At 46.4% G+C, this 27496-nt stretch overlaps 1 protein-coding gene across 5 annotated transcripts in view; it reads left to right on the forward strand.

The window, feature by feature from the left end:
- Positions 1–27496, forward strand: part of ttc28 (tetratricopeptide repeat domain 28) — a 965957-nt gene that overhangs the window by 902716 nt on the left and 35745 nt on the right. For all 5 annotated transcript variants that reach the window (XM_038780339.1, XM_038780595.1, XM_038780507.1 and 2 more), the window contains 5 exons: positions 1793–1972; positions 3177–3897; positions 10052–10176; positions 12944–13175; positions 25682–25758. In XM_038780339.1, the coding sequence (XP_038636267.1) occupies positions 1793–1972; positions 3177–3897; positions 10052–10176; positions 12944–13175; positions 25682–25758 (1335 nt within the window). The remainder of the gene's footprint in view (positions 1–1792; positions 1973–3176; positions 3898–10051; positions 10177–12943; positions 13176–25681; positions 25759–27496) is intronic.

The following is a 27496-nucleotide window of genomic DNA, read 5'->3' on the forward strand; positions in this document are numbered from 1 at the left end:
GCACCACTTCATCAGCAGGCCGGCAGATGGTCTCCTGCACCTTGTGTGCCACCGTGTTGAGAACGTCCAACATCATTTTCCCTCACCTCTTGCTGCCACTCCCTTATCCCTTGGATCCCAATTCAAGAGGCCTGTCATCCGAGTTGAATCTCTCGATCAGCACTCCTCAAAGTGCCAGTGAGCTTGACTGACCCTGCCTCCTCCTGTCATGGACACATGTCTGTGCAGTGGCAACCAGAATGTGAGACCCTTCCTAAAAAAAAACAAATAGCTACCAATCTGTGTGTCTCTGGGCTGGTAGAGGGTGCAGGTGGCTGCTGTGATGCCCTTACAGGGGCACTTTGGCCATCAGCGATGTCCTTGCCCCTCTCCAGGTTTGTTCGGGCTCGACCCAGCTTCCTGAGTCTCGGGCTTTGCCATATTCTTGCTGGCACCTGCAGTGAGAGAGAAGAGAGTGAGGGCATGAGCTGCCTCCCACATGGAGCCACCTGTGACCCAGAGGTTTCTATGGCCTGCATGGACCTTACTAGATGGAGGTCGCCAGCGAAACACTCCATTTCTGATGGCCCTGTGCCACTCCAATCCTGCCAGCTGTTCTGCCAACTCCTTGAAAGCAGTCAGCTTTTTTAACTCTGGCTGACCCCCTCCTGACTTTTCCCTCTCTCTATGATTATGGTTTACCTGTCCCCTGCACAAAGAGAGAAGGTGGGGTTGAGAGCAATTGTATTTAGCATTTTTTGTACATGGAAAATATATGTATGTTCCGTGTGCTTCCAGTTTTACAGATAACCCATTGGATTAATGTACTGTAGATTCTTCAGAAGGATTCTAGGCCAGCAGCCTCCAGAACAGTGAGCCCATGCAGGTGTAAGGCTCACAGAGGCATGTCACTCGTAGTTACTACTGGTGCCATAATGCCTCATCCCATTCTCCGACTTGACGCCCATGTCCGCCATGCCATTCATTGATGTGAGTGTGAGCAGCTGAGGGTTCACTTACCCTGGAGAAGAGGGTGAGGCCATCCATCCTCTTGTAGAATTACAGGCCAGTCCTCCGGTGTGCACCTTGGGCACTGACTACACTGGAGACTTCCTCCCACGCAGGGTTTGCCTCACTGCTTGGCATCCTTCTCCGCAGGAAAGAGGATGACCCTCCCGGCCTCCAAGTGGCCGAGGAGGACACCCAGAGAGGCCTTGCTGAACTTGAGTGCTGGAGGTCTTCGTCTCCTTTGGGCCATATCCTGAGTTACTCAGGTAAGTTACTGTCTGGGCGTCTTGTAAATGTAACGCCCAATCATGAAAGCCTTGATGTGCAAAATGTCGGGAAACTCCCGGCTGCATATTTACTGAGGCCAGAGTCACGCAATACCATCAAATTCCCGGTGGGAAACACTCCCCATGCATGCCCTGTCCCCGCCCCCACCAGTGGGCTTAGTCCTGGAAGGGAAATTCCACTTTTTGAAGTTTCTATTCTTTTATTTGCGGAAAACAAGTAACTGAACAACAACATTGGTAATGGGGTTTAGAACGAGCTTCCAGCACTTCCAGTTAATCCTTGGGGTGAGTTATTCCAGCCCTTCGCTGTGCTACTGGCTGAGAGCAGTAACTGATGAGATGGGAGGAACAAAAAGCCAACTTTTCTTCACCCTGATCTATTCAACCCAGAAGTTATTGTGAGTGTCTGATTTCAACACTGGTAGTTATAGTAACTGCCGGTATAGCTATTTAATCTAAGAAATTGGATTTTTCTAATATATATATTAATAACAATGTTTTTTAAATTGATTCTTTAGGGGTTGATGCATTCCAGTGGGCCTGTTGGTCGACACCGTCAACTCGTGTTGGTCCTGGAAGGGGAATTATATCTCATTCCATTCGCTCTACTGAAAGGAAGCTCCTCTAATGAGTATCTCTATGAACGTTTCAGTATCATTGCTGTTCCCTCAATCCGGGCCCTTCAAGCAAGTCCCAGGGTAGGAACTCTTCAAAATCCTTTTACTGTGCCTCTCCTTCCTGTGCTGGTGTTTTTTTTTTTTAAACTTGTTCTCTAAAGGATGGATAATGAATTGTGTTTTAAAACTATCTATGCATACTTTTGCATGTTTGTCAACTACATTGTCCAAAAGTCTCAGTGTTCTGATAATTCTACAAGGTCTCCCTTCTGATAGTAATACAGGATTTCATTGCTGAACCTCCCATTCTTTTCTCTTCTTTCCTTCCCATTCCCTTGAATCTTCATTCTCACGCTCTGACAGCCTGATTTCCTTCCCTCCTTCTGCTAATAACCCCTGCCTGAACTCCAGCCCCCTAAACAGGTCCTGCTTGAATCTCTGTGCCATGTTTTATGCTCTGTAATGACACTGCCTTAACAGCAGAACTCCCTCCCTCTCAGCACTGTGGGTGTCCCCACACCACATTGTCTGCAGCGGTTCAAGAAAGCAGATCACCACCACCTACTCAAGGGCTATTAGGGATGGCCAATAAATGCAGGCCTAGCCAGTGACATCCACAATTAATTTTTAAATACATTGATACCCTAAGAATTTATTGCACATTCTGTACCCCCACATATTACTGTCACTATCTGGAGTTATGAACCAACTTTGTAGGATTCACCGGGCCTTGTGCAGCTGTATCATCCCCTGGATTGACCATGCCTAGACTTCTGTATTATGCTCCAGGGACTGCCAGATTCCCAAACTATCTACACCTGGATTCCTGTACAATCCCATAATACCAGACAGTTAACTCTTATCCCTCCCTCTAATTAAGCATGCCCAATCTCTTCTCTCACTTTGTTTGGATTTTACTAGGTTTCTCCTGACCAATGGTCTCTCTCCCTTGTTTATCACTCAGTTAACCTTGAATTAACTTTGTGATACCCATTCATCCCTACCACTGTCTTTATGTAGACTATATGGTGGAACGAAAATATTCACCCTCACCGACCCTTGTATAATTCCTAATGTCTACACTAAAGCAGCACAAGTGATGGCCCAACAAGAAACACAAAATAACTGTTGGACTAACGAGAACATAGATTTTAAACAACCAGTTTGTAAAGGGAGCATATAACAGGCTCCATCTTGAACGTAACGTTAAATGTTGGGGATTTCTCTTATTTACTGCATGAAACATTTAAACTAAATATTTGCATTTGTATCTTGTTCTGTACAGTCCCACCTTCGAAAAAGCACGTCCGTGTGCAGCTCCTCTACCTCGATGGCAGCTGTGATAGGGAATCCCAAACTCCCATCAGCAGTAATGGACCGTTGGCTGTGGGGACCCATGCCTTCTGCTGAGGAAGAGGCCTACATGGTTTCAGAGCTTCTTGGCTGCCAGCCACTGGTAAACAGTGGGGCCACGAAGGAAAGAGTGATGAGCATGCTCAGTCAGGCAGAGTGCGTTCATTTTGCAACCCACATATCCTGGAAACTTGCAGCTTTGGTCCTCACACCAAATAGCGAAGGGAGCACCATGAGTGGAAAGAGTTCTATTGGAAACAGCTACACAATCCCAGAGTCTCTGAGGATGCAAGATGATGCGAGTGATGTGGAGAGCATAACTGACAGCCCTTCCCTGCAAGAGTTCTTACTGACAGCAGCTGACATCCTGGAATTACATCTGCCTGTCAAGCTCGTGGTTCTTGGCTCCTACCAAGAATCTAACAACAAAGTAACAGCGGATGGTATTATCGGCCTGACACGGGCCTTCCTCGCTGCTGGAGCACACTGTGTTTTGGTTTCCCTTTGGCCAGTGCCTGTGGCTGCATCCAAGATGTTTGTGCACACCTTCTACTCCTCCCTGCTCAATGGAATGAAATCCAGTGCAGCGCTTGGCGAAGCCATGAAGATTGTCCAGAGCAGCAAGCAGTTTGCACATCCTTCAAACTGGGCAGGTTTGTTCAAATCCATTAGGCTGTACAACCTAAAGTTGAAGAACAATCAACACCTGACTTTTGAATATTGATATGTGCTGGTACTGGGGTAGTCAAAAAGACTGAGATATATCCAAATTTTGGAAGAATACATTAAAGGTGCTGTGTAAATGGAAGACATTTTTGAGGTGACTGACTGAAAACAGGAGATGGGGTGAACAACAAAAATGAATTGATACCATTGAACCCAATTGCCCCCCCCCCCCCCCCCCCCCCCCCCCCACTCCCATTGCCCACATTCTAACTTGCTTCTGAAAGGATATTGTACACTGTGCTGTGGAGAGCCAGGAGAGGAACATTGATCAGCTGCCGATGGGCTCGGGGAAACCTCTGTGCACAGCTCTCCTCACACACACTCAAGTCTCTTACCGAGGTTAAAAAGAACCAGTCAGGAAAGAGAGCAGTGCAAATAAGGCTCCACCACTCCTTCCAAAGAGCTGATTAGTGAGCTCCATGTCCCAGTGGAGTCTTGATTATCCGTCAGTTTCTATTACCTGCCTGAAGGAGGGAGTGAATGTTCCCTCCAATGTGACAGGTACACGAGATCTCACAGAACAGGGGAAAAGGCTGTAATATACATCGGGGCATTTTGTTGCAAGAAAATCAAATTAATTAAGTTAATTAATAAATTAAAAGGGACATGAAACGAACAAGCTGAATTGGCTATCACTGTCACTAATGTTGCGTACTGTAAGGAGATGAGAGGAATTCAGAAAATACCTTAAAAATGGAATAGGAGTGAAATTCATCCCTGCCAGTAGCATGGGATGTGCTCCTGGTGAATTGACAGCCAGTTTTACACCAGGCTCAGTTGTTTTATCAATTCATTACAATGGCTTAGAATGGGTTGTTGATTTTCCATGAGCCGGTTTCAGGCATCTGCTGAAGGCCAATTGTTTCTCACTGGAACCTCATATAAAAACTCATGGCTGGAATCTTACTGTATTTTTCCAAAGTGTCAGGCTCTGACTGACAATCGCGCCTCACTCTGCAGCTGCACAGACCAGTTTTCTCTCCAAATCTTGAGCCCCCTGAGGAAAGAAAATGAGTGGGTGTGGCTTATGCCATCACTGTGGCAGGGCGGGGCCAGATCTAACCGGCACCCAAAACCACAGAGATCAGGCCGCCATCTTTAAAAGATGCTCTGATCAGTACTGAAGTGGAACTCTCCCCATTCCCAAACAATCACCAAGGGCTCCCGCTCACCACTGCGGAATCATCACCAATGTGCTCACCACCCCACCACACGTAATTGAAAATCAGAACTCAGGTTGGCGCTGCCCACTGGCTCAGGTTGGGCAGTGCCCAGGCATGACCCCCACACCTGGGGGCTACACTTATCTTTGCGCTCCCCCCTCCCCCAGAGCGATCGCCACGACTGAATCTTACTTGTAAAAAAAGTTGTTGCTATGCCGACCAGGTTTGAATATTCAGTGAGGGGGAAATCAGGTTTGGGGGGGGGGGGGGGGGGGGGGGGGGGGGGTGCTGGGTTGAAGAGGTTGGGCTGGGTAATGACATTTAAATTTCTTCAAATTCATAAAAATGAGGTCCTCGCCCTTTGTGGGTGTGAACCTCGTGACACCAACGGGAAGAGGCGGGGAAAGTCGGGAGATCTCTTTGCCGAGAATCGCCTTTCCGAATCCTCTCAGGATTTTCTGCCTGTGTCATTGTTCTTCCCGAAGGCATATTCCTCCTCCCCCCCCCCCCCCCCCCCCCCCCCGGCCAATGTGTCGCATGATGGTACGCAGATGAACCAAGAGTTCCTGCATCGGGCACAATCAGTGATGTGGTACAAGTTGGGCTCGTTTTTGTAAAGTCTTTTTTCAGCTCATTTGAATCTCTTTGAATGCGAAATCTGCCATGAATCAACGCAATCAAGCAGCATTTCAGAGTGCAATTTAAAATCAAAAATTCAATTGAGAAATATTCCTTAATAGAGTTAAGGGTGGAAAGCAAGTGCAGCTTTATTAATACAGCTGATCATGGCTTCATCCCAAAATGGAAGATTTTTAAAATTAGAGGGCCGAGTCCAAAATTTGTGAACAACTCAATTAGAAATGACTTTAAAAAATATGTCCAGAGCCATTTACTAAATTCATTGATGTCCAGCGAGCCATGTCGTCAAAAAATATTTAAATCCTTTTAAAATAGACCTAAAAAAACAATTAAACTTCAATTTTAAGCGCCTACATGGTGCAAATAACAAAAACTCGCCATGGTGATTAATTTGACCTGGGGCTATGGCTAGTTTTGTTGGGTGGAGTCAGATTCTCACAGCATGTTTTTTTTAAACTAGAGCAAACTTTTAATGAAACCTAGTTTGTACTGATTGGAATACAATTTGCACTTAAAATTTCCCGATCATTTGCTCTTGGCTGGCAGATTTCGGGGGCATTGCATTGACAGGAAAGCGCTAGTTCGTGGAAAATTCTGGCCAGGCTGATATTGAGCATCTGTTAAACTCTGTTTATAAAATGAAAATGTTTGGCTGCTTTGTTGACCATGCCCAGAGGGAAAGCTGGATTGATGTGGGTTTCCACACTGTTGAACAATTATGGAATAGAACTATTCCTAAAATCTGAGTATAAATATGAACTAAAAGAAAAAGTGTTCTCGAGATGTGGGTGCCCCCCCTAATTATTATTCAATCATAGAAGTCAACCAGACAATTTGGGATTGGTGTTATGTGCAGGTCAGATCAGGTAGGCAAATTCCCTTCCCTGTAGAAAATTAGCAGAACATTTGGATTTTTAATATCAATCTGCCAAACCTTACTGCTCATTTTTTCACCTGATGATAAATGACCAGATTTATTCTATTTTAATTTCACAGCTCGCTATGATAAGATTTGTTTTTTGTTTTGTAAATTTAGAGTACCTGATTCATTTTTTCCAGTTAAAGGGCAATTTAGCCTGTCCAATCCATCTAGCTTGCACATTTTGGGGTTGTGGGAGCGAAACCCACATAAATACGGGAGAATGTGGTGGAAACTCCACACGGATAGTGACCCAGAGCCGGGATCAAACCTGGGACCTCAGCGCCGTGAGGCCGCAGGGCTAACCCACTGCGCCACCGTGCTGCCCCGCTACGATAGGATTTGAACTTCCGACATTGGGTTACTAGTCCAGTGCCATAACCACTGCATTATTCTGTCACCTATTAAATCCATGACTTGAATCTCATAATATATTTTAATTTATCTGTTACTCTGTATAAACTGTTGTAGAGTGGTTGGTGACACCTTGGCAGACAGTGACTGCATAGAAAAAGCTTGTGACATAAGAACAATACTGTTTCCATGACGTTCATTGCAAACATGTTATGAGATTAGATTATTATAATATACCAGGATTATAGTGGCCACAATAAATGCAGGGATTACAGTCACTGTATTCAGGAGTTGTAGCTACAGGCCTGCTCCACCATTCAATAAGGTCATGGTTGATTTGATTATAACTTCAACCCCACATTCCTGCCCAATCCACCCATAACCTTTCATCCCCTTGTTAAACAAAAATATCGAGGTTACAGTCTCTATGCATCAGACCAGGGGCTGATTTAACTCAGTGGGCTAGACAGCTGATTTGTGATGCAGAACAAGGCCAGCAGTGCAGGTTCAATTCCTGTACCAGCTGAGAATTCTGATTTCTCCCTCTGTGTACCCGAACAGGCACCGGAATGTGGAGACTAGGGTCTTTTCACAGTAACTTCATTGCAGTGTTAATGTTAAAATTATTATTATTATTATTCCTCCATTCTCTCCCGCCCGCTAATTGAGCTTACCTTCATATTTGGACTCCGCCATGATTGGCCTTATACTGTCGGAGTACCTAATGAATAGACCTCCAGTCCGTCAATCAGGCTGCAATGGGCAAAGAAACATCTGCAGGGAAAAGAATTAAAGACGCCTTGCTGTTAAAAACTCGTACTCTGGATTTCCTGCCCTCCTTTCACACACCCAGGACTATTATTTAGTCATTGGCCTTTATATGCGGCACAGACTTTGCAATATATTAGAAAGAGATTATAGGCACAATTATACAGAAATAACTGAACATATTATATAGAGAATATAGAGAACAGGGCTTGGTGTTATATATTAATGATTTGGACTTGAACGTGGGGGGCACGATTGGGAAATTTGCAGATAACACAAAGATTGGCAGATTGGTGCACAGTGTCGAGGACAGCTATAATCTCCAAAATGATAGAGATGGGTTGGTGGAGTGGGCAAAAAAAGTGGCAGCTGGAATTCAACACAGAGAAGTGGGAGGTTATGCATGTAGGGAAATCAAACAGTTAAAGGGAGTAGACAATAAATGGGAATATACTAAGAGGGGTAGATGAACCGAGAGACCTTGGCCAACAAGTACACAGGCCCCCAAAGGCAACAGTTCAAGTAGATAAGATTGTAAAGAAGACATATGAAATACTCATCTTCATTGGAAAAGGTGTAGAATATAAAAGTAAGGATATAATTTGGAAACTGTATAAAACACTTGTGAAGCCACAACTGGAGAATTGTGGCCAGTTCTGGTCACTTCATTACAGGAAGGACATTATTGCCCTGGAGAGAGTGCAGGGGAAGTTTACAAGAATGTTGCCAGGACTAGAAAAGTGAAGCATGAGGAGAGATTGGACAGGTTGGGTTATTTTCCTTGGAACAAAGAAGGCTGAGGGGTGACTTAATTGAGGTGTACAACATTATGAGGGGAAGAGATAGAGTGGACAGGATAAAATTGTTTTCCTTGGTGGAGAATTCTAGAACCAGGGGACATAGATTCAAGGTAAGTAGCAGAAGGTGTAGAGGGGACTTGAGGAAGAACTTTTAAACGCAGAGTATAATGGGAGTCTGGAATTCTCTGCCCAAGTTGTTGATGGAGGCAGAGACTCGAAACTCTTTTTAAAAGTACCTGGATCCGCACCTTAAGTGCTGTAAGCTACTGGGCTATGGAATGAGTACAGGAAGAAAGGGCACTTGCGTGTCCTTGGGCTGGCGTGGACAAGGTGGGCCGAATGGCCTCTTTCTGTGCTTTTCTATGTTACTATAACAACAACTTGTTCATATATATAGCACCTTCATCACACTAAAAAATCCCAATGCATGTCATATGGATGCTTTCAAACAAAATTTGACATTGAGGCGCATAAGGGGCTATTCGGACAGTGGACTAAAAGCTTGGTTCAAAAGGTAGGTTTCAAGGAGTGCCTTAAAGGACAGAAAGGTAGAGAGACTTAGGGGTGGAATTTCATCGTTGCCATCTGAAGGCATGGTCATAATGACGGAGCTATTAAAATTGTGGATGCCAGAATTGGACCAACACAGATGCCTTAACAGTTTTGTAAGTCTGGAGGATGTCACAAAGATAGGGAGAGTTGAAGACATAGAGGAATTTGAAGTCAAGGATGAGACTTTTAAAATTGAGATGTTCCCACTGACGTTGTAGGATCAACGAACACGCACAATGGTTGAACTGTACATGGTGTGAGTCAGGTGTCGAGCACAGCTTTAGGCAACGTGCAAGGCAGGAGGCCAGTCAAGGAAAGCATTAGGATAGTATAGCCTAGAGATAATAGAGACATGGAAAAAACTGTCGGTAGCAGATGAGCTGAGACAGGGGTAGGTACATTGGCAATGTTACAGGTGGAACCAGGCAATATTTGTGATTGAGAGCATATGGGACCAGAAACTCCATTTGGTAAAATATAGTCGCCAATTTAAATAACGATTCTAGCCACTTTTACATATTGATCACAGTCATGGTGCATTGTACATATCTTAAATTTACCATGCCTTATGTGGAAATTATTACATTAACAGTATTACTGCAGAGATTACAATCACTATTTTATAGTGATTACTGTTGACATATAGTCGCTGTTATACAGAAATTACAATCACAGTTTATTACAGAGATTACAGGTCGCCATTATACAGGCATTAGTTACTGTACATTACTCATGGTTTCTATCACTATGCATTATGCATGGTTTATAGAGCTGTTTTGTATGGTACAATCACTGATTTTTTTTTATTATGGTTTGGTTACAAATGTCAGTTCCTACTTACTGAAATCTTTGGTCTTTTAATCATTCTGTTGTCTAAAACCTGCAGGATTCACACTCATTGGAAACGATGTGAAATTGAACAGCCCCTCATCGCTTATTGGTCAGGCTCTGTCTGAAATCCTCCAGCATCCCGACCGTGCCCGAGATGCTCTCCGTGTTCTGCTGCACCTGGTATGTTGGATATCTGTGAAATGCTCAATCAACCTCTCTATGTGAGGGGATAGGGGAAAGGAGAGAGGAGGCGCTCTGGAATCTGGTTCCAATGTTTCAGCCTCAGGGTAATATTATTACCAAAGTGAAAATACTGACCATGCTTGGAAGTTACAGAATACGTTGTAGCATTAAACTGAAAAAGGAAAAGAAGTTGTGCTTATACATTTAAATCCCACAGGGAATTAGAAAATAACAACTGATCCTAACCAAATCACACTACATCTTCCAGCTAGTGGCCAGTGTGGCCAGCTAGAAGCATCTGAGTACGAGATTCTTTTTTAATATTGTGATAGCTTGAAGCTTGCAATTGCCTCAATCGTAAATACGCCGGTTTCTACACTTAACTTACCGATGGGAACAATTGTCCATGTATCCTCGAAAATTAATTTGACCATGGCAGTACATAAAAACCAGCATGAAATCAGCCACAATACAGGGAATCAACAGAGGTAGTAGTTGGAGTATAAGAAGATTTATGCTGTCCTTTGCCCTTACACCTCACTCTTGGGGTACCAGCTCCCCAACACTGCTGCTGGTGTCGCGGGAGAAATGGTTCTTGTGTACACAGTTTGCCCTTGTCCATGAAATGAAATGAAAATGAAATGAAATGAAAATCACTTATTGTCACGAGTAGGCTTCAATGAAGTTACTGTAAAAAGCCCCTAGTCGCCACATTCCGGCGCCTGTTCGGGGAGGCTGTTACGGGAATCGAACCGTGCTGCTGGCCTGCTTGGTCTGCTTTAAAAGCCAGCGATTTAGCCCTGTGCTAAACAGCCCCATCATCATATGGCTGTCATGGCTTTCAAATGTTTGTCTGAGCTCTGTGGTCATTTCTATTATTTGGAATGCACAGCTTTATTGCCAATTGTGTGTATGACAACATAGAGAGACAGAACAACTCTTGCTTCTTCAATCCCTTCTCAGCTACTTGCATCGATGCTCCCACAATATTCACTGTCCTGCTGATGTGCTGATTCCTCATTTTCTCTTTTCTCATTACTCCACACATCCATCTCAGCATTTAGATCTCATTAGCATCAGTCGTTGTTCCTCTCCTCTTGATATTGCCCAAGTTTCTGCACTATATAACCCGACTCACCTCACAACTTTCTTGTAGGTTCCTCTTTTCAATTATCACGATAGTTTTCTCGCACATAACACTCCATTGCACTTCTTCCAATATTCCAACCAGAGCTAACCTGTTGTTTAAGTTCCATTTCTAAATTTGCATCTTCTGCTGCCACTGACCCCCAAGTACCTGAAGCTTCTCACTTAATCCAAGTCTTCATCTGTAATCTTTACACCTTCACTCTGATCCTCTTCACTCGGCTCCAACTGACAGTCCATAGACTGGGTCTTTGGTCGACTGATCTCCATACCCCTCCCTGTCTTCCAGCACTTTTAACCACCTCCCCAGATATTCAGTCATATTCTCATCATCCCCACCAAATATTTCAATGTCATCTGCAAATATCAATGACCATGGCAGCTCCCATCCCACTTGCTCATTCATGGCAATCGGGACGAGGAAGTGGCTCAGTGCTGATCCTTAGTGTAATCCGACTTTGTCTTCAAAATTCCCACTCTCTCCAACACTGCTTCTTATTCAAAGTCTGGCGCTCCCTGTGATAATCACGTATACTTTTCTAGACCTAGAACTGCCATAAAATGCTTGTTTTTATGAAGTTGTGTTTCATGAATAAGTTGGTCATTGTAGAAGGAGCAGCATACCTTTTTTTAAAATGATGTCCATACAGGTGAATATAACGTATGGAGTGTGTGTATATCCTTCTGGAAAAAAAAATATACTAAAGTCCATACTCTCTGCCACTTTCTGCGAATTGCTAGTACAGGCCCATCGCTGTGTTGAAATTGAAGCAACAAGCCTGATGGGGAACATGTTCTGCCTGTTGATGCTTCTGCCTGGGAAAGGAGGTCAGCCAGCAGATAGACAGCTGTTAAGGGCAGGCTGCTAAGTTCAATAACCTATAAAAAGCAATTTTCTTTTTTTGAATTGTTTTTCCCTTCTTGCGGAATCTCCTAAAGCACCTATCTTCGACAGGCAATAAAGTTGCCCCCAAGTCTTGGCTAGTGCTACAGTTTGGTGCTGGATATGCTGCATTGCAGCAGTTCCTTGGTGACACCCTACCTACATATATGAGGGGTGTCAACACAGGAATTAGGAACCTGTGCGGAAAGGACACATTTTGTTATTTATAAAAAGCTCATTGAACCATCTTTAAAGGAATGCATTCATAATTTCAATAGATGGAGCAGCAAGAGGACATTTTCCTTCTGCATTTTGTCTATTATTGGCCAAAGGGAATCATCCCCCAATGGAGGTGTTTGTCTGTGCGGAGCCATGATCTGTTCTTCTATGTCACAGGCTAGAACTCCAGAACCACCTTCACCCATTTATGAATCGTTGATTTGATAGGCAAGTTGCTCCACATGTTTAAAAATTACAAATAGTCCTCTTCAGTTCTGTTTTGAAATTGTGCCATGCAACATTAGAGTATAAGTGTTTGCCACGATTATATGAGTTTGCGTTATTGGGTATTTTAATGTATTTTAATTGACCCATTTAATACAAAATTGTGTATGCTCGGCAAATTTCAGGACCATTATTTTTTGGTATCACGTAGGGTTGGAGTTTCGAGAAATAAGTAATATGGTTGGACTTGTTTGAGAAATGGAAAGCCTATTCTCATTCTTTTTACTTCAGGTGGAGAAGTCACTTCAGCGAATACAAAATGGCCAACGGAATTCCATGTATACCTCCCAGCACAGTGTGGAGAACAAAGTAGCCGGTGTGCCAGGTTGGCAGTCGCTCCTTACGGCAGTAGGATTCAGGCTAGATCCTCCGGCCAGCGGACTTCCAGCAGCTGTCTTCTTTCCAGTGTCAGACCATGGAGATCGGCTTCAGCAGTGCAGCACTACACTCCAGTCACTCCTAGGTAAAGCTACCTCTCTGCATTGGGGTTTCACCTGCTGTAACAACCTGTCCTTTTTTGTGTAGCTGGTGGCCCCTGTTGTGCATTTCCGTAATTTTCCCTTTCCATTTCAGATTTCCAGGTTTTGCGGATTCTTTTAAATGCCGCTACATAACTTGAAAGACGAAGAGCAGCAATTTTTGCAACAAAAACAGAGGGCAGGATTCTATCACCCCAGGGGCTGGCCGGAGAATCGCCGGGACCAGTGTGAATCGCGCCACACCGCCCCGAAGCCGGTCTGCCGATTCTCTGGAGAGTGGAGAATCGGCGCCATTGGCACCGGCGCAGTCGGCGTGGCACCGGTTGGGGGCCGCTCTACGCTTTTAGCGGCCACGCTAAAAAAGCCGAGTCCCCTCGGCGCCGTCCTCACCTGCTCTTACCCGGCGGGACCTCAGCATGGATGCAACTGGGGGCGGCCTGGTGGGGGGGCCGACCCTTTGGGGGGGGGGGGGGTAGAAGCCTCCATTGTGGCTGGCCTGTCCCACCGATCGGCAGGCCGGCCTCCCAGGCTGGGGGCCTCTTTTGTTCCGCACTGGCCCCTGTAGCCCGACGCCATGTTGCGTCGGGGCCAGCACGGAGAAGGGAGCCACTGCTCATGCGTGCACTGGCGCGGTCCCACTGCGCATGCGCTAACCCACGGTGCCCATCTGACGCTGGGGATCGGAAGCTGGAGCGGCGTGGGTCATTCCAGTGCCCTGCTGGCCCCCTGCAGGGGTCAGAATTGCTGCTCCTGAGGCCATGGTGACGCCGTCGAGAAACGCAACAGCGTTTACGACGGCGTCAACACTTAACCTCAGGATCAGAGAATCCCGCCCATGATGTACATGTCATAATATATTTCCAAAACAGTTAAGATAGCCTAAATTGTATGGCATTCATAACATTACACAATGCACCCTCACAAGGGACAGTGTTCCCTTGAAACACTCAGACGTTAGTTGCAGATTGAGTGGAGGAAAGGTTTACCAGCGCGTTACCCCATCAAGCGCTGTCAGGTCATGTATAGTACAGATTAGATGCCAATGAGATCCCCCCTGCTACCACAATGTGTCATGCTTAATCCCAATTAATAAATCTAAAGCTAGTGTCAGATAATGGTGATGTGGAGATGCCGGTGTTGGACTGGGGTGAGAACAGTAAGAAGTCTTACAACACCAGGTTAAAGTCCAACATGTTTGTTTCAAACACTAGCTTTCGGAGCACTGCTCCTTCCTCAGGTGAATGGTGACCATGATAACTACCGTCTGTTATAAAAATCCATCTGGTTCGCTAATGTCTTTTGGAGAAGGAAATCTGCCATCCTTACCTGTTCTGGCCAAGTTACCCGAATGTGCTAATTAATAAACTTGCTCCGAAAGAGTCTTTTGGCAATAGTGACCACAATATAATAGAATGTTATAATAGGGTCTTAAATCTGAACAAAACAAACTATGCCGGTATGAGGGGCGAGGTGGTTATGATGGATTTGGAAAATTTGCCAAACAATTTGATGGCAGACAGGTAATGACCAGTATTTAAAGAGGTATTACATGGTCTCCAACAAGTATACATTCCCCTAAGACACAAAACTCAACAGGAAAGGTGAATCCACTTTGGCTAACAAAAGAAGTTGAAGATTGCATTAGATCAAAGGAAATGGCTTATAAGATTGGCATAAAAAATGGTAAGCCCAAAGATTGGGAGCAATTTAGGATACAGCAAAGGAGGACCAAGAAACTGATAAAGAAATGGAAAAGAGAATGTGAACACCAGCTAGCAAGATACATAAATGCTGACTATGAAAACAGCTTTATATGTGTGCAAAGGAAAAGATTAACAAGGACACACGTCGGCCCATTACAAGTGGAGACAGGAGAATATGTAATGGAGAATAGGGAAATGGTGGAGAATGAAAAATTTCACTGGAGAGGATTTTCGGTCCCCATTTTTATGGGGTGGAAACGGCACAGGGGTCAGGGAATCAAGCGAGAGACCCAAAATAGCTATTATGCCAGTGGGATTTCCTTGCTCGATTGTCCCCACCCCCTGACATTGATACAACAGGGACGCCAACTTTTAAAGTTGGGATTTCCATTTACATCGAATTGACTTTGTTGCCTCCCCCTCCCAATGTTAGATTGTCCATCACAGCAACACGCCAACGACGTGCACATGGTAGATAGAACGTGCCAGAGGCGCACAGGTGCATACATCCCCTGGGGGAGAAGGTCATGCCCGCCCCTCGGGGCAGTGCCAGGGGCAGTGCACAAGGGAGTTGGGGTTCCATTGGCGGGGGGGGGGGGGGGGGGGGGGGGGGAAGGGGGGGGGGGGGGGGGATTCCCTGGGAAGGGTGTGTTCCATGAAGTGTTCTTATTTTTTATTAGAAAGGGTACGCTTATCTTTTAAAAGCCTAACTTGCCGATAGGGAAGATGTTGTGGCATCCGCCCCTTCACCTCTTTCCCCCAAGTATCAAAAAATACGGCGGGAAAAGCTGGCAGCGCAGCTGGCCGGCTACACCCAGCTTTTCCTGCCTGAGCTGACACTTCGAAAAGAAACAGTAAAATTCCGCTGAGGAAGATACACATAATCTCTCAGAAATGCAACAGAGCCATGTACAGGCAGTACTCCAACCAGCTCAACATTCCTGAGGTCCAGTGCCTCAGGAGGCTCCGCCTCTCCAGGGACACCTTTATCACCATCCGCCAGATGATTGGACTGGAGATCAGCTCCAACTGCTTGGGTGGACACCTTTGGGTGTTTCACTCCCAGTTGTTCTGTGACCTACAACTTCAATACCTCCAGTTCTTTCCAGGGATCAGTGGGGTTCAGTAAGTAGTGTCCCAGTCAGCTGCCCAGAATTGTACCAAGCTCGTTTCTGACATTCTCATCAAGTGCAATACTTTCATTACTGGACAGATGTGGTTGGCCTTGCTAAGTGAGCCAGCAGCTTTATGGCGATTGGCTTCCCAGCATTCAGCACACCATCAACTGTGGCGATCAAGACACCAGCGGGTGAGTCGGGTGCCTTCCTGAAGAGAAAGGGGTTCCGCTCAGTGAACATTCAGATCATCTGCGATGAAAAGACACAGGTTCTGCAAGTCTGTATCCATTGCTCTGGCAGTTTGCAAGATGCCTACACCCTGCAACACTCAGCATGTGCCAAGGTTCAAGTCCATTTGGATGAGAGGCTCCAGGGTGACGACTGCTATACCCTGAAAGGGAACTCATGACACCACTCCAGCACTTCGGAACATAAGCAGAGAGGTGCAACATGAGTCATGTGTCCCACCACAACGGTGGTAGTTATGAGGACCATTGGGCTGCCGAAGATGAGGCTCAGATGCCTGAACCGATCAGGGCGAGCATTGCAATATCCTCCAGAGGGCGTGTTGCCTTGATGTGCTGCACTCTGCACAATGTGGCTCTGGCGGGGGACCCCATTACAGGATGAGGGGAGCGAGGCAGACTCAGAGGATGTCTCCGCTGATGGTTCTGATGAGGATCCTAGAAAGGCACATGATGAGGACGTTGAGGCAGACATGAGGGATCTTGAGGGAGGCAGGGACAGAAGGGAGGCCTTGATTGTGTGCACCTTCAGCTAGGCTGCCAAGCTAGGCTTAACCTTACTTTTCGCACACCCCCGAATTCTGTTCCTGAAGCTGCCTCTCCATGAGAATCGACTGTTTCAATGGAGGAGGATTTGTACTCGGTGCGAAGGATCTACGCAGGCTCACATAGAATCATAGAATTTACAGTGCAGAAGGAGGCAATTCGGCCCATCAAGTCTGCACCGGCCCTTGGAAAGAGCACCCTACCCAAGCCCACACCTCCACCCCATACCCACAACCCAGCAACCCTACCCAACCATTTTGCACACTAAGGGCAATTCAGCAATCCACCTAACCTGCACATCGTTGGACTGTGGGAGGAAACTGGAGCACTCGGAGGAAACCCATGCAGACACGGGGAGAACGTGCAGACTCTGCACAACCAGTGACCCAAGCCAAGAATCAAATCTGGGACGCTGGAGCTGTGAAGTAACTATGCTAACCACTATGCTACCGTGCCGCTCTACACGCTACACATGGGCTCCTCCATGATGTACAGACCCTCATGAATTCCCCGTGCATCCTACTAGACATCAGCATCTGCTGACTGATTGACAACTCCAGAGGCTCATCATTTCGCTTGGACTCAACATGTTCCTGGTCTCCAGCAATCCTCCGACAACCAGTGCGTTGGCACTCTCTGCCTCTGTCAGCTCCTCATGCCAGTGAGCCGTACTCTAACCATTGTGCACTGCAACCAGAGCTGACAAACTAATGCCAACACTGTACCAGTATCTGGCACTGGTGCCTGGTTCAGAAAGAGGGCGTGATGTGGGTGCAGATGTTAGTGTCTCCTCCTCAGGGGTTAAAGGAGGGTCTTCGGGGTCCCTGGAGCCTCTTGTCGATATGCACCAGCAGGAGGAAGACAGTATGTCAGTACATTCAATCATTGCATAGTCAATGTGCATGCTCGGAGGGCTGGTGATACAACACAAAATGGCGCCTCCTTGATTAGAGGATCAATGGGCACACTTGACTTGACATTTCCATTTCCGGGGAGACATCCCTACAACGATTGCCACTCTTGCCTCTGTGCTGTACACTCTTGCCTTCCTCTGAGACTTCTGGTGGAATGACCTCTGCGGGGGCATTCAAGCTCCAGGGAGTCCCCGCCACCCATTCTACTGCACTCCACCAAACTACGGCTTCTCTTCTGAAAGGGCAGAAGAGAATTTATCATTTGTGCTACCTCTCCCTGCAGCACCATTCCAGTGTGGAGCACCTACCCGAAGAACCAGGTTATGGTGCATGTCAGACTGGCACTTCGCACCCTTCAATGCACTCAGGCCAAGAGGATGGAGCTGCCAGCTGGCGCAGGCTTCAGTGCCCAGTTGATACAAACATTCCTACATCCCTCAGGGTGATGAGGAACGGCCACCTGACTACACTTTTCCACACAGTTCGATATCAACTCTGTACTTACCTTTGCTGACCGCAGAACTTTGTTAAACCTTTTGTAGCACTGTATCCAGGCATGTCATGCCTGCTAAGGTGCGAAGGTCTTTGCCGGATAACAGGATAATTATTTTAATGGTTGCAGCCAGCTTTCTCAGCCTCACCCACAGCTCCAAGCAGCTTCAGGGAACTGCCTCCCGTTTGGTCCCCATTGGAACTGGCACCTGAATTGTTCCCACCCCTGCCTGGACCGTCAGACCAACAAGAGGACACATTTCACGCTGGGCAGGCCTTAACTAGCCACTCAGCATGAAACCATGTTTACAATGCAATCTAGTCCGGCAGCAGATTCTATAACTGCCTCTGGGCCCATAAACCTCAAGGGCCCAACAGGCAGGAAATTCAGGCCTATGTTTTACAAACCTGTTGGAGTTTTTAGTGTGGGGCTGCTGCCCCCACATCTGCACTTTCGAGGAAGCATTTGAGAACAAAGAGACAGCCTCTTAAAAAAACTGTGGTTGGAGACTACCTGCTCCCCGTGTTAATGGATCGCTGTAGAGCTATATAAATAAACAATCTTAAGCCACCCTTTGAAACTGCCTCAACCTGTAAATCAAAAAGCTTACAGGAGACAATGGTGCGTGAAATTGAATATAAATAATGCAGTTCAAAGCTTTTAGCCTTCCAAGCATATAAACTTCAATGCTTTAAAGGGCAATGAAACTGACTGTTGGAAAACCACTTCAAAGGCTTCCAGCACTTAAAGGGATTACCTTTACCTTCATCTTAGAGATCTTTGAACTTGGCATACTGTTTTTAAAGGGTTCATGTGTCCAGATAGAAACACTTTCACTTTATCATGAGAGAACTTTAATTTCTAGATACTGATTGACTGAAGGGTTTAAAGGCTGCAAATGGGAAGAGCAGCCAAACAACACCCATCCCAGGAAAAACCTGTGACCTGAACCCCTCCAGCCCAGCACATGCCCACTGACCCCCACTTCCCATGGAGGACCCCCTCGGCACCCTGGAGGCAATAGTAAGGAGGGTACTCATCCCCTTGCCACCTCTCAGACTGCAAGCCATCAGGAACCCATTTTTAAATACTGGCATCAAATCATGCCAATGCGATTCCCATCTGAGGGACCGAGAGAAACACAGGCGGCATTTGAATCAGTCTTCAAACCCGATAATAGCTCATGTTCCCACCGGTGTGGGGTGGGAACGCCATTCTGGCTGATGGGGCAGGGCAGGGGAACTCGTGATGAGTCTGATGCCCAGCGCTAATCCCGAATTTGGCCTGACGCAGAATTCAGCATGCCATCGCAAATCCCGCAGCTAGCAGGGGCAACGGAAAATCCTGCCCATTGACTTCTTGCTGGGATGTTGTTCCACGGGTGTGCCCTCTGGTACCTTACCCAAGTACCTGTTTTTTGTGTTGGAGGTCTGTCAGTAAGCAGTGGAGAGAGGCTGATTCCACCATTACCCAGTGTCCGCATATGTGTACCTTCGAGCAGGTGTTTCATCGATAATTAGAGCCGGTTAATTTCTTTTTACTTGACTTTTGCTGGCCTGCTGGGAATGCTCCACAAATCCAGTAGAAACTTGGTACAGACCAATGATCAAAAGCTGGGACCCTTCTAGTTTGTGCACCTTATATTCTGTGGATAACCTGTCAGATATAGAAGTGGTATTGATGTTTCTATTCCTGTATTTGAATCAAATCAAATGGCCAAATTGTTAGACTGTGGGGGTGGGGCAGGGAAGGTGCTGGGTGGGGGCCTCAATTGTGGAACAGCAGGCAATGGAGAGGGGGACAGAGCCTCCCTGTGGAGAAGGGCTTGCAGTTGTGGCTGACCTTGTACATTGCATTTCCCAAAGTGCTCTTTGATAGAATTACTTCATTTTAATTATAATATATTAAAATAAATCCGATCCTTTGTGGTTGTTGGTTGGAGTCATTACGCTGCCAGCGGTATTACACATTTATAAATGCATTGAGCTGACTCGTACTGTGACATTCCTGACAGTTCCTTCCCTTCATTACATTAGCTTTTAAAAGGTGCTTTAATTTAAAACAAAAAAGAAAATCTTTAATGCAGCTTTAAATTCACATTAGAGAGGATTCCTTGCAGGCCACAGTGCCAAACATAACAAGGTGTATGATTTCAGTCAATAATGCAGATTGCAACAATACGAGTGCCTTTGCAAATTTATATTGCTGTTAATATATATTTTTATAGAAATGTATATATAATTTCTGATTGCACACTACAAGTGTGCCTCCTGCCTGCTGTGCATTGCCAGTGTGGCAGGGCTGACAGTTACTGAACAATCTGGAGATCAATCTATCACTCTTATAGCTGAATGGGATTGGAAGACTGATATATCTCATCTATACCCCAAGGAAGAAAGAAAACTGGTGTAACAAAAAAGATAGATGGTGAAAGCAAGGGGGCTGCTTTTATACATGCTGCAGTGTTTAACATATCGGCACGGTTTATGGCATTACCATCTTAATATCAATTGCAGTGTTTTCATTTCAGCCTGTCTTATACATATTCATCACCACATTATTGATTATCATTGTTAGCCTGTGTAGCATTGTTTCTACATTGCCATGTTTTTATCACCTTATTTGTATATAATGTTGCATTCGTGTATGGTGCCACACGTTTATATGTTGCTGTAATTCTGTTGCTGTGTTTATATTATATACATATTGCTGTTTCTATTGTCATCGTATCTACCCAGCATTTGTATCTATATATATATAACAGATTGACTCAGAATTTCTACATGATATTTCCTACAATTCTTTCTTAACTTTAATGAGCAATCCTTCCATTTCAAATAACATTAAAAATATGTAACGCTGCATATCACAAAGCTCTGCATTCCTTATCAATATTTCAACTCCTGTAAGGAATGCCATGAAAGATTGCAAACAACAGATCTGGAGATATTACAGTGGTTAGCACAGTTGCTTCACAGTTCCAGGGTCCCAGGTTCGATTCCCAGCTTGGGTCACGTTCTGTACGGAGTCTGCACGTTCTCTCCCTGTCTGCGTGGGTTTCCTCCGGGTGCTCCGGTTTCCTCCCACAGTCCTAAGATGTGCAGGTTAGATGGATTGGCCATGCTAAATTGCCCTTAGTGTCCAAAAAGGTTAAGCTGGGTTACGGGGATAAATTGGAAGTCCCAGCTTAATATCTGGGCCCTTTCCAAGGGCCGGTGCAGACTCAATGGGCCGAATGGCTGGTTTACCTGGAGGGCTGGTTTAGCTCAGTGGGCTAGACAGCTGGTTTCAGATGCCAGCAGCACGGGTTCAATTCCCGTACCAGCTGAGAATTCTCAATTCTCCCTCTGTGTACCCGAACAGGCGCCTGAATGTGGCGACTAGGGGCTTTTCACAGTAACTTTATTAATGTGTTAATGTAAGCCTACTTGTGACAATAAAAGATTATTTAGTTCTTTATTTATTTGAATTGAGTGCTTCCTCCTGCACTGTAAATTCTATGACAATACAGAGAAGCCAAATTTATTTTTTGTTTGGTTGCAAAATAACATTTAAATGCTGTTGGCTCTTCAGTCGGAGTATGAAACTGATGAACACACTCCAGTGTTCAATGTTCCCTGACCAAACAACAATTAAATTCTGAATGCACTGAGGTTCAGGTTAGTTGCTAATTTGGACGTTGTGGTCTTCAGCAGAATAATACATTCACAGTACATGATATAACTTTCATGTCTTTTTAAACCAGTATCTCATACTTTGAGCCTATATTATCATATGTTTATCAAGCTGTTTTTATATGGGGGCCAGACTTTTATAAATTCCCATAACGTCCGCAGAGTTGCAATCTCCGTTGCAGTTTGGGGTCAGTCCAGGCGGCTAGAGATGGGAGGTGGTGTTGTGGGTCCCCCGGGGCGGGGGAGGGGGCATGTGCGTGAGGGATGTCCTGTGTGAGGCTGGGTCAAGATTTTTAAAATAGTTACTCGAGAGTTAGACGTGATAGACGGGTGGCACAGTGGTTAGCATTGCTGCCTGACAGCGCTGAGGTCCCAGGTTCGATCCCGGCTCTGGGCCACTGTCCATGTGCAGTTTGCACATTCTCCTTGTGTTTGCGTGGGTTTCGCTCCCGCAGCCCAAAAAGAGATGTGTTCCAGGGGCTGGTTTAGCACAGTGGGCTAAACAGCTGGCTTATAATGCAGAACGAGACCAGCGACGCGGGTTCAATATCCCGTACCGACCTCCCCGAACATGCGCCAGAATGTGGCGATTAGGGGCTTTTCACAGTAACTTCATTGAAGCCTACTTGTGACAATAAGCGATTATTCTTCTTATTATTACTCCCTCTTACTCTTTCAGAGTTTAAATCACTTATATCAGATGGTTCCCAGCCCAGCGCAATTGTCCAGAGGAAGTTAGCACTTCTGGGCAATTGCCGAGAGACCCTTATGTGGGAACCTCCCAGAGAGATTCCCAGCGCAACCTAGGGGTACCCCCTAATTGTGCTGCTGGGGAACCAGGGCATTATGGGTCTGTGCCATGTTAACACAGAGTGCAATTCTCCTGTACCACCAGCAGCAGCATTCGTGGCAGGCAGTGGTCTCTGTCCCACCAATGGGAAATTACGTTGGAATTTTATCCTACTGACTTTGATGGTGGTTTAAAGGTGGCTTGAGTTTTCCACTGACCTATGGCAGGAACCATATATGCATCTCATGTATGCTCATTAAAAGGCTAATTCATCGGAATTATGTTCGCTCAACAATCCCGCCAGTGGATTTCTAGAAGGGTCTGTTTCTTGACTGTATTGAAGTGGTGCGCACCTGACGAGCTTCACGCTTCACTTCATCCAGAGGTATGGAGACACTGCTTTTGCTTACCATGAAGAGTGGTGCTGTGAAATTACAGGTGCATGTGTCACATGCTGCACCTTGGCTGGACAGGAGAAGAGGGGGAGAGTGCCTGGGGGGGGTTGGGGGGAGTGTCCGGGAAGGGAGGGGAATGCCTTAGAGGGCATGGTCAGTGGTGTTAACAGTGGGGTCCTGCGTGGAGGACTCAATACTGGTGCTCGGAGGGAATAATCACAGTCAGAGGGGGGAGTGGGAAGAAGTAGGTTGGCAGGTTCAGGATGCCATTTTGGCCAGTGAAGGTCTCATCTGGTGGATCACAGGGCGGACAAGACAGCTGGCTCGGATAACGGGTGGGGATAGGGACAGGATGAACATGGTCGTGGGTGTCGGATTTGAGAGTGGAGAAGGCATGTGGAGGTGAATCATTATAGGGTTGAGGGTAATGGGGAGAGGTTCAAGGGTGATGGAGGGGTAAGGAATGGTGATGTTTGGTGGGTCTATGGTGGTGAGTGGAAGTTGGTGGTAATGGGGGATGTTGGTGCAACATGTCTGGAAAATTCCGCACACCATTTTCTCAAGACTGGATTTGAGAATCTGCGAAGTGAGAAGAGGATCTTTCCGGGTGGGTGGAGTTCAAGGTCAGCACAAGTGGCCAATTAAAGGGACATCCTCATAATTATGAAACAACTGGATGTTAGAGTTGCTCAGTTGTGTTCTCCTCCATGTGGTGTAACCTACATTGCAGAAGGTTTGTTTCTGACACATGGGCCTCATAACACTGAGATCCCAGCAAGGTGCTGTGCTGTTGTTCATTTTATGCCATTTGCCATCAGCTGTAGTTGGAGGCAGGAATGGAGGGAGGAAGGGAGATGGATGCCTCAGAGAGGCATGGTTGATGGAGGACCGTTGGCTGACAAGAGATCACATGGTTAGTCTTTCCTTGTTGCCATGGCAATGGTCGCACAGAGTTTCAAGGGTGGTGGAGCCAAGTGGAAAAATGTCCACATGAGTCTTCTTGAACATGGTTCTCATCACCCTCCATACATATTCATGTATGAACAGGAAGAACACCCATCTCAATTCCTTTAGGATATTCTTTATGTAAAAGGGTGGGACAGGGATACCATGTCTTCTAGATGGAGGCCAGGTGAAGGGCTTAGAAAGGGTCTGTTGGCGTTGAGATGGAGAGAAGCCTGTAAAGGACATGCTCACTTAATGTATCCATTCAATTCGTTCACACTTCCATTGAGGATGCAGGCTGCAGGCAACCCTACCTTGGTAATGGCTGTCATCCAAATGAGGAGATGGAGGGCCTGTAGCCGGTTCACACAGGCCAGGAGGAGCAAGATCTATATACGGTCAAGAAGCTGGCAAACATGGAGCACTGAATGACGAGTGTTGGCCCAACCATGGGTGTATCTCCAGCGAAGCTTTTATCAGAGATGAGTGAAAGGCAATGCCAGAGTCTGTTCCTCACATCTGCTGGCTTCACCAGTACAAGCTGTGGCCATAAGGAATCTGGAGTTGTGTGGAGCTCCTGATCTGCATTGAGTGAATGTGTTTCTTGGTGCCCATTAAACATAGTGCCAGGACCTTCCATCCCATGAAAGTCGCCCTGCCACTCCATTTTCCGAGCTCCTTTCAGATGCACAATTAATAAGCTGAAAAGCATAAGATTGCGCATGTTCACCCACTCTGCTGCCCAGCGGGAATCACATCAATCTTCCTGCCCGCCACTGTACTTAGTTCCCAAAACAAAAAAATTCCACTCATAAGCCGTGCATGACTTTATTTGAAAATCGCTTATTGTCACAAGTAGTCTTCAAATGAAGTTACTGTGAAAAGCCCCGAGTTGCCACATTCCGGCGCCTGTTCGGGGAGGCTGATACAGGAATTGAACCCGCGCTGCTGGCCTTGGTCTGCATTACAAGCCAGCTATTTAGCCCACTGTGCTAAACCAGCCCCTATCTTCGTGCCTTGTGCATATATGTGCCTATATGAATCACTATGCTTATAAATAATATTTAAATATGTCAGGAATCTATGAACACGATGACAGCTGGATAGATATTAGCAAATCTCCTGTGGTATTGCTTGTGGTAAGTCGTTGACAATGTTGATTTTAAGGACAGGAACATTATTCCACGTAAAATGCAATGTTTTATTCCGCTGTTCACGTGTTTGCAAATGCCCCTTCAAGACTTTAATATTAAGTGAATATTACGTCAACACAGAAGAGTTTATTTGGAGGTTAATTGCTGCTCAAGACTGAAGATTGGAACCATGGGTTTCTTTGAAGGAATGTCAATTAAGGATCTGAAGACCTGTGGCTCTGCTACTTTTGTTCCTCAAGAGTTTTTTCTCTTTATGCAAACAAATGCTTTCATGTAATGTAAAATGTTGTACCATGTGTTGTAACATATGAAATATGGGACACGCTCAAGTTTTGAGTGTTATAATGTTACATAATCATGCATGTTTATATGTGTAGCTGTGGCTGGATACATTTTGGTGTTTATAAATATCCTTGGGTTTACATAAATCATTATCGTGACATAATGTATGTTGTTGTATCGATATAGGATATACATGTATTTACTTGTAACACTGTTTTTCTCATGTTAAAGGGTTGCCCCATGCTGCATTGCAAGCTCTCTGCAAACTTATCACAGCCTCTGAGACAGGAGAACAGCTGATTAATCGGGTAAGGACAAACTTTGACCTCCAGATTTTTCTCTTCAGCACAAAGTCGATTGTGTTGCTGCTCTCCATGTCATGTTATTTCAGCTTTCCAGGACACAGCGATGTGCTTCGGATTTGGACTTCTGCTGTGGATCCAATTACTTCCCCCTGGTTTAAATAGCCAACCGAATGATTAAGCTCATTCTCAGAGCAGGCATATTTTACCAGAGATTGACCTTTGTAATATAAATTTGATATTTGTTGTGGAAGAGTAAACCAAGTAAAAATTAGAACATTGTGGACATGGTGAATAGGTTCAAGAGCAGATGAGCAGCCTGGTAGTTTTGATATTACAATACTGAATGACCCTGGGAGATGTGAGTACAATTCCCAGTCTCAATAGCTATTGACTCCTGAGCCTCACCAAAAGAAGAAGAGGATTTGGTGTCACCAACCTTTATCCGTTACTGGCATTGTGGGGGAATGGAAAGGAAGAATACTACTTAAAATAGTAAAGGGACTACCAGAATAATATGGGATCACCAGGAAACGGCGTCAGTTAAAAATTCATTGCACATTCATGGCTGAAGACTATGTAATGTGTTGAAGAAGGAGGACACAGGAAATACTTTTTTAAAAATGAGGTGAGGACAGAGTGGAGAGTTTGTTCAGCATCCTGGCAAAGTGCCGGGAGCCCGTGACCATGTAACATCCTAAGATGAGCAGATAGTCTGTAACAGTAAAATCACTAAGATGGTAAACTGTTGGATCCGTCATGTAACGTGCTGATCCCATTTATTGATGCATGGACCATGATCTGCAGACACTCAGACTGAGTTGGTCTCTACCCTCTACCATGAGCTTACAGATCACAGGCGGGATTCTCCGAACACCCGCCAGGTCGGAGAATCGCCGCGGAGCCGGAGTCAATCCCACCCCCGCCGTCTCCCAAAGTCTACGACCGGTAAAAAGTCGGTGAGGCGTCAATCCCGCCGCCCGCCTCGGAGAACGCGGGAGGCTATGGACCCCGGTGCTACCTGTATTCTCCCGGCCCGGTGGGCCGAAGTCCCGCCAACGTGACCACGGGTCACATCGGCATAAATCAAAACAGCTATTTAATGGAGTCAACCAGCGCTGGTTGACGCCGTTCAGCGTGGAGATAGGTCACGGCGTGGGGGGTGGCCGCAGGGGAAGTGACGGCGTGGCCACAGTCTGTGGGTGCGGGGAGAGGGAACAGGAAGGGGGGGGGGTGGTGGTGAGAGCCAGGGCTGGAGAGGGTGGGAGAGTCCTGGGGAGGGGGTGAAGAGATCGAGTGCCGGGGAGGGGAGGGGGAGAGTGCCGGGGAGGGGGGGGAGAGAGCGAGTGCCGGGGAGGGGGGGACAGTACCGGGGAGGGGGGGAGACAACGGTTTCTGGGGAGGGGGGGACAGTTCCGGGGAGGGGGGGAGAGAGCAAGTGCCGGGGGGGGGGGTGAGAGAGCGAGTGCCGAGGAGGGGGGGGGGGGGGCGAGTGCCGAGGAGGGGGGACAGTACCGGGAGGGGAGAGAGCGAGTGCTGGGAGGGGGGGGACAGTACCGTGGAGGGGGGGAGAGAGCGAGTGCCGAGGAGGGGGGGGACAGTACCGGGGAGGGGGGGGAGAGATCGAGTGCCGAGGAGGGGGGGGACAGTACCCGGGGGGGGGAGCGAGTGCCGGGGGGGGGGGGGGGGGAGCGAGTGCCGGGAGGGGAGGGGAGAGAGCAAGTGCCGAGGAGGGGGACAGTAC

This window comes from Scyliorhinus canicula, chromosome 1 (assembly GCF_902713615.1).
Source record: "Scyliorhinus canicula chromosome 1, sScyCan1.1, whole genome shotgun sequence".
NCBI lineage: Eukaryota > Metazoa > Chordata > Chondrichthyes > Carcharhiniformes > Scyliorhinidae > Scyliorhinus > Scyliorhinus canicula.